The sequence below is a fragment of the Haliotis rufescens genome, unplaced genomic scaffold, assembly GCF_023055435.1.
Source record: "Haliotis rufescens isolate VD_foot unplaced genomic scaffold, xgHalRufe1.0.p SCAF_1, whole genome shotgun sequence".
NCBI lineage: Eukaryota > Metazoa > Mollusca > Gastropoda > Lepetellida > Haliotidae > Haliotis > Haliotis rufescens.
The window spans coordinates 24,117,989-24,125,972 of NW_025963779.1; the positions used below are offsets into that span (position 1 = coordinate 24,117,989).

Genomic DNA, 7,984 nt, shown 5'->3' on the forward strand with positions numbered 1-7,984 from the left:
GTCCCAATAGTTAGACAGCTTATAACAACACTTTAAACGGTTGAGTGCACACTAATTCTTATGCTTGTTACCTCAGACTTTAAAATGGAATAGTCCAGATAAGATCTGACAAACAAAGCAAAGCAGCTTTAAATAGATACTTTAATATTATACTTAACATTTAATGACACTTTACATTTGATAAATTTTATACAGTTTGTAACAACACTTTGTGACAGTTTTTGGTAATGTACACTTTACATTGAATAACTTTTACAGTTTATTTATCCCAGACGGAGCAAGTGTGCTAGGTGACAGAGGTCTGTTGAGTCGCTCTTGAACTTCTGTCTTCAGTTGTCGAAAAAGTCGGCCATAGGTTGTTGCTTGGCGATCTGGCAAATGGGCGAACACTAGAGGGAAGGTGTTGGGGCCAACTCTGGCATGAATGATGTATACTTGATCCCATAAACCTGGACATGCTGTGAAGGTACCATCCATGTAAAGGGTGTCAGCTTCCTGGAGGGCTTGTATCTGTTCTGCAGTGGAGAAAGCCAGGATCTTGTCATCGTCGCCGTCGCTGAACAGCAGAAAGGGACGTCCATCTGTTGTCTCTGACCATTTGTCTTCAATGTCTACTGCTGACCGCGACCTGGGTAACGCTGGAATGTAACGCCTGAACAAGAGCAAAGGAACAGTTACACATATGTTACATGAAATATTGATAATGATTTCATTAACTTGAAATGTTTAAGAGCAAAACAAGTTATGTGGGACCTAAAAAAAAAGTAAATTCTAACCAAGTCAAAATTACGGGATGATATTTACCTGTAAAGTGCACTTTTCACGCTCTGAAATGATGGCATCGCTGGCATGTTGGCTTCATCTACTTGAGTGACTTGCTCCTCGTACAATGCCTGCATCTGTGTGGTTACTTCTCGCGCTCTTTTACGAAGATTGCTGACAAAGTTCACTCTGGTTTCATCTTCAGGCGGATGGTTATGTTCCGACTGATTGCAAAGAAAGTCACCGACAGTTGTACATTTCCCATTGCACGTCTTGACGACACATCTCCAATGTGTGCAGGTTTGCCTCTCGCGGTTTCTGTTGTAAATATATCCATCTAATATCAACTGCTCACTTCCACGCCGAATGAGTAGATAATCTAAACTCAACTCCTTCAACTGATCATACAGTAAGACAATTAAGCTACTCCATAGTTTACATAGTTAATCTCATGCCTATTGAACCTGTGCTGAGAGTAAGGTAATTTAAGTTAATAAAACGAAATTGTAACATATATACTCCCTAAACTGAGTCCCCTATCCCTACTCAGTACTTTAATCTTATTAGGACTGATCCATTACACCTGTAGGTATATTCCCTCTTTGCCTTATTACAAATGTCTAACAATTGGGACGTCTAACTAATGGGACGTCTAACTAATGGGATATAACCGGCGTGACTCGTAATGAGATGTCATCATATGTTTGTTTAACGGTAACGAGAAGTTAGATTTGATTTTAATGAGATTTGGGCGTTATGACAACCGTTCTGACAATCCAGTTTGTGTCTCCAGACCTTCGTTCGGACGGGAAGTGGGCGCTTCTTCTTGCTCCGTCGTTTTCGTTCTTCAACGTAGGCTACAACTAAGATAGCTTGTGAAACGGGGTCTTTAACGCTCTGGATTAACCGCAAATACAACCCATCTGCAAATATTGACACTGGTTGTGCAACATACCAATGAACAGGTCATATCTAGAGTATTAATATCGGAGGATCAGTGTGCGATTGCTCAGGGTTTACACAATCACGCGTACCATCCAGGATCAATGGCATTCATCCTGACCTAAGACATATATCATTGTTTCGTGTTTGAGCATCCTTACTTCAAACAATGTACATTGCGTTGATTGGCCAAAAAGGCTAGCTCATAGGAATACCGCTGTTGCACATCCCATAGACTAACATTTAGTCTCTGAAATCTTATATTACACAATATCCTTCTTGACTATATAGAAAAAAAATTCCCTATGCTGATTTCAGTGGAATAGAGCTAGCTTTAGCTGGCTAGACTTGCTTTTGTATGCATTTCTAGATTATTATTTTTTCATAAAATAAATATATTCCACGGTCATGGTGCAGGACTACACATCCCAGTATACAGTATACTACTGATCACAACTGATCACAACATCAGCATATCTGATGACTGAAACTGATCTTGTAATATATTATAATTCAGCAAAACCTTGATACTTTAAGTCAAATAAATGTGCATATCCTTATTAAATATGACACTCGTCTGTCAGACAAAATCGCGTTGGAACAAATTAAATGCGATATACGATCAATAATTGCAGTACAGTAAACTACGGTTATAACGAACACGCTTATAACGAACTGACGGATATAACGAATTTTGTTTTGGTCACGGCCTTTTGCTGTATATATGCTGTATATATGCTTATAACAAACTACGGTTATAACGAATTAAAATTAGCCGTCCCTTTGGATTCGTTTTAACCGTAGTTTATTGTAGTTTCATAACTCCAACACTTCTTGCATCATAATGATGTCATATGATTGGTTATAGTATTTGCCATTGTGTCCGGTGGTAACTGTTTTAATTATCTAGGGGGCGGTCGGGTAGCCTAGTGGTGAAAGCGTTAGCCCGTCACGCCGAAGACCCGGGTGTCCCCCGCGGGAATATTGCTAAAAGCGGCGTAAAACCATACTCACTCACTCACTAATTATATAGGAGTTTGATTTATTCGGATGTCTCACACAACAGAGGGAATCTTGTTGTTGCACATGTGTAATTGAGGTGGTATTACAGTCAGTGTTGGATAAAATACATGGATACGCAGGTCTTGTTCCATTGGGGGGGGGGGGGGGGGGTTAGAGGGGATGCGGGGATGGAGGCGAAAGAGATGCTGAATATAGATAGTGTAGGCTTATAGACTAGGCACGGGTGTTGTCTGTATAGACAATATGGACATGCGGTGTAGGCATATATTGCAGTTTTATCATGAATACCACTCTCATACACAGAATAATGACTCCGACCAGTCCTTGTTTTAGCCCTTTGATGCCGAGCGCCAGGCAGGATAACAAGAAGACATCTTTTAACGTCTTTTGGTATGACGCGGCCGGGGATCGAACCCCTGACCTTCTGCCCTCCGGGCAGACCCCCTACCACTAGGTCACGGAGCAAGATGTTATACAATACGTTATACAGTCAGTCACTAAAGCATATAAATAAAGTACACCTTTAATGTTATCTTCGATTTTTAACCTATTTGAAAGTCCTTGACAGTCCTGGTTACCGTGGGAACGCCTCCAAGATCATATCATACAACACCTGTCATCTGAGCAACATTGAATTGTGTAGAAGACTCTCGGCTCTAAAACGACGATGCTGGTCTTATGTTTCTGTTGATGTACCAAAAGTAGTGTGAAACTTATTCAGTCCAGATTAGCTGCAAAACTGATGAACATTACCTTGACCTTTGACTTTGAAGACGTGAGATGAGGTGACATGGGGTTTAACGTCGCGTCAGAGATTATTGCACTTATATAGCGACGTGCATGTACGTGTGTGTGTGTGGCTGCTTGTACATGTCCGGACTGATGCCGATTTTTAGTGCTAGCTCACTGAGATACGATGCCGCAGTTTTATCATGAATACCACCCTCATACACAGAATAATGACTCCGACCAGTCCTTGTTTTAGCCCTTTAATGCCGAGCGCCAGGCAGGATAACAACAAGTACCATCTTTTAACGTCTTTTGGTATGACGCGGCCGGGGATCGAACCCCGCACCTTCCGGTCTCCTGGCGGACGCTCTACCACGGAGACCACTAGACCACGGAGGCGGTCACTTTGAAGATTGCGTAGGATAACATGAACTCTCATAAACATCCTTGCAAAGCAACAGTTAATTAGAGAATGACATGATGTAATGGATTTCTGTGCTAAAATTGAAAATGCGTGGTAACCATGGAAACGCCCAAAATGACATGTTTCCTAACATTTGCCGTCCTGAAATTACGTTTTTGTTTTCAGAAAGTACATTCTTTGAAGTTTCTTGTGATACATATAATGTACTCAGCAGTTACGAAACAAGATACAAGGTAAAACATTGAATTTCGATCAAGAATAGCAATACATCCGATTGCTATGACCTTGACCTTTTATTTTGACCTTTTTTTAATGTGGATCGAAGGAGCAGTACTAGGAGCATCACAGACATTTATAATATTAAATTTAATAAATATTCATAGTGAAGATCTAAACATGTGTATGCAGGAGAAGTGTCCTTTGTAAAATAGAATGGTTACCATAGAAACGCCCGAAAAAGACATGTTGCCTGACACTTTCAAGTTTGGCGAAAGTGGTTTTGGAAAACTAGAGATTCCCAGCTTAGCAATGGTACCAAATACATCTTGCTATCAGCCGGTGTAACTATCTCCCTTATGTGCTAGCTAGCTGGAGATTGCCACTGGTCTAATAGGCCAGATGTAGGGTTAAGGTTTGTGTTCTAGGTTCGTGTGATATGGCATGAAGTTTGTGTGTTGGGCGTGTATAACTGCTTTATGATATGGACATGGAATTTGTGTGTTGAGGGTTTATAACTGCTTTATGATATAGGCACGGAGTTTGTGTGTTGAGGGTTATTAACTGCTTTATGATATTGGCATGGAGTTTGTGTGTTGAGGGTGTATAACTGCTTTATGATATAGGCATAGAGTGTTTGTTGGGGATGTATAACTGCTTTATGATATAGGCATGGAGTTGTGTATTAGTCGTGTATTATTGCTTTGTGATATAGACATGGAGTTTATGTGTTGAGGGTTTATAACTGCTTTATGATATAGGCATGGAGTTTGTGTGTTGAGGGTGTATAACTGCTTTATGATATAGGCATGGAGTTTGTGTGTTGGGGATGTATAACTGCTTTATGATATAGGCATGGAGTTGTGTATTAGTCGTGTATTATTGCTTTGTGATATAGACATGGAGTTTATGTGTTGAGGGTTTATAACTGCTTTATGATATAGACATGGGGTTTCGTGTGTTGGGCGTGTATAACTGCTTTATGGTATAGGCATGGAGTTTGTGTGTTGAGGGTTTATAACTGCTTTATGATATAGGCATGAGTTTGTGTGTTGGGCGTATATAACTGCTTTATGATATAGGCATGGAGTTTGTGTGTTGAGGGTTTATAACTGCTTTGTGGAATAGACATGGGGTTTTGCGTGTTGGGCGTGTATAACTGCTTTATGATATAGGCACGGATTTTGTATGTTGAGGGTTTATAACTGCTATATAATATAGGCATGGAGTTTGTGTGTTGAGTGTGTATAACTGCTTTATGATATAGACATGGAGTTTGTGTGTTCAGGGTTTATAACTGCTTTATGATATAGGCACGGATTTTGAATGTTGAGGGTGTATTATTGCTTTGTGATATAGGCATGGAGTTTGTGTGTTGAGTGTGTACAACTGCTTTATGATATTGGCATGGAGTTTGTGTCTTTGGGATGTATAACTGCTTTATGATATAGGCATGGAGTTTGTGTTTTGAGGGTGTATAACTGCTTTATGATATAGGCATGGGGTTTTGTGTGTTGGGCGTGTATAACTGCTTTATGATATAGGCATGGAGTTTGTGTGTTGAGTGCGTATAACTGCTTTATGATATAGGCATGGAGTTTGTGTGTTGAGTGTGTATAACTGCTTTATGATATAGGCATGGAGTTTGTGTGTTTGGGATGTAAATCTGTTTTATGATATAGACACGGGGTTTGTGTGTTGGGGGTGTATAACTGCTTTGTGATATAGGCACGGAGTTTGTGTGTTTGGGATGTATAACTGCTTTATGATATTGGCATGGAGTTTATGTGTTGAGGGTTTATAATTGCTTTGTGATATAGGCATGGAGTTTGTGTTTTGAGGGTGTAAAACTGCTTTATGATATGGGCATGAGTTTGTGATTTGAGGGTGTATAACTGCTTTATGATATAGGCATGGAGGTTGTGTGTTTGGATGAATAAATACTTTAAAATATAAGCATTGAGTGTGTGTGTGTGTGTTTAGATTGAATAACTGCTTTATGACATAGGGACGGGGTTTGTGTGGCGGGGATATATAACTGCTTTATGATATAGGGATTGGGTTTGTGTGGCGTGGATATATAATTGCTTTATGATATAGGGACGGGGTTTGTGTGGCGGGGATATATAACTGCTTTATGACATAGGGACGGGGTTTGTGTGGCGGGGATATATAACTGCTTTTTTATATAGGGATTGAGTTTGTGTGGCGGGGATATATAACTGTTTTCTGATATAGGGACGGGGTTTGTGTGAAGGGGATATATAACTGCTTTCTTATATAGGGACGGGGTTTGTGTGGTGGGGATATATAACTGCTTTCTTATATAGGGACGGGGTTTGTGTGGTGGGGATATATAACTGCTTTATGATATAGGGACGGGGTTTGTGTGGCGGGGATATATGACTGCTTTATGATATGGGGACAGGGTTTGTGTGGTGGGGATATATAACTGCTTTATGGTATAGGTACGGGGTTTCTGTGGGGGGATATATAGCTGCTCTGTGAGATAGGGATTGGGTTTGTGTGGCGGGGATATATAACTGCTTTATGAGATAGGGACGGGGTTTGTGTGTTTGGGATGTATAACTGCTTTATGATATTGGCATGGAGTTTATGTGTTGAGGGTTTATAACTGCTTTGTGATATAGGCATGGAGTTTGTGTTTTGAGGGTGTAAAACTGCTTTATGATATGGGCATGAGTTTGTGATTTGAGGGTGTATAACTGCTTTATGATATAGGCATGGAGGTTGTGTGTTTGGGTGAATAAATACTTTAAAATATAAGCATTGAGTGTGTGTGTGTGTGTTTAGATTGAATAACTGCTTTATGACATAGGGACGGGGTTTGTGTGGCGGGGATATATAACTGCTTTATGATATAGGGATTGGGTTTGTGTGGCGTGGATATATAATTGCTTTATGATATAGGGACGGGGTTTGTGTGGCGGGGATATATAACTGCTTTATGACATAGGGACGGGGTTTGTGTGGCGGGGATATATAACTGCTTTTTTATATAGGGATTGAGTTTGTGTGGCGGGGATATATAACTGTTTTCTGATATAGGGACGGGGTTTGTGTGGTGGGGATATATAACTGCTTTCTTATATAGGGACGGGGTTTGTGTGGTGGGGATATATAACTGCTTTATGATATAGGGACGGGGTTTGTGTGGCGGGGATATATGACTGCTTTATGATATAGGGACAGGGTCTGTGTGGTGGGGATATATAACTGCTTTATGGTATAGGTACGGGGTTTCTGTGGGGGGATATATAGCTGCTCTATGAGATAGGGATTGGGTTTGTGTGGCGGGGATATATAACCGCTGTATGAGATAGGGACGGGGTTCGTGTGATGGGGATATATAACTGCTTTATGAATTAGGGATTGGGTTTGTGTGGCGGGTGTATAAAACTGCTTTATGATATAGGGACGGGTTTGTGTGGCGGGGATATATAACTGCTTCAAGATACAAACATGATGTTTATTTGCCTGGGATGCCTGGTAATTGGGGGTTAGGTAAATGTTTAGTATCAATCAACGACCGCCTTTGAAAATACACCCCATGACGTATCCATCACAGACAACGAGTGTGGGTCAATAATAGGTTGCTACGGTAAAGCCGACCCTGCTTGCACTTAGAAGCCGTGAAGGTGTCGATGATACGGCATCTCTAGAGCTGGAATACTACACGACAATCGACAGTGTTTGTTTCCTATTAAATATGAAAGTCCATCCTATTGTATTTTATCATTGGGCATGCGGCACCGTACATAACGTGTACCGCATGCTCCATTGAACACTTCCATGTGTACAGATGCGGAGATCAGCCATAACACACGTCGATAACCAATACAGTAAATAGCTAGGTACACTACATCT

At 40.7% G+C, this 7,984-nt stretch overlaps 1 protein-coding gene across 1 annotated transcript; it reads right to left on the reverse strand.

The window, feature by feature from the left end:
- Nucleotides 1-252: 252 nt before the first annotated feature.
- On the reverse strand, nucleotides 253-1,112 carry LOC125384482. Its single transcript, XM_048403916.1, has 2 exons — nucleotides 805-1,112; nucleotides 253-652 (listed from the first exon to the last, which is right to left on the reverse strand). The coding sequence occupies exons 1-2, from the start codon at nucleotides 897-899 to the stop codon at nucleotides 253-255; spliced, it is 495 nt and encodes a 164-aa protein (XP_048259873.1). The 5' UTR covers nucleotides 900-1,112.
- Nucleotides 1,113-7,984: the final 6,872 nt, after the last annotated feature.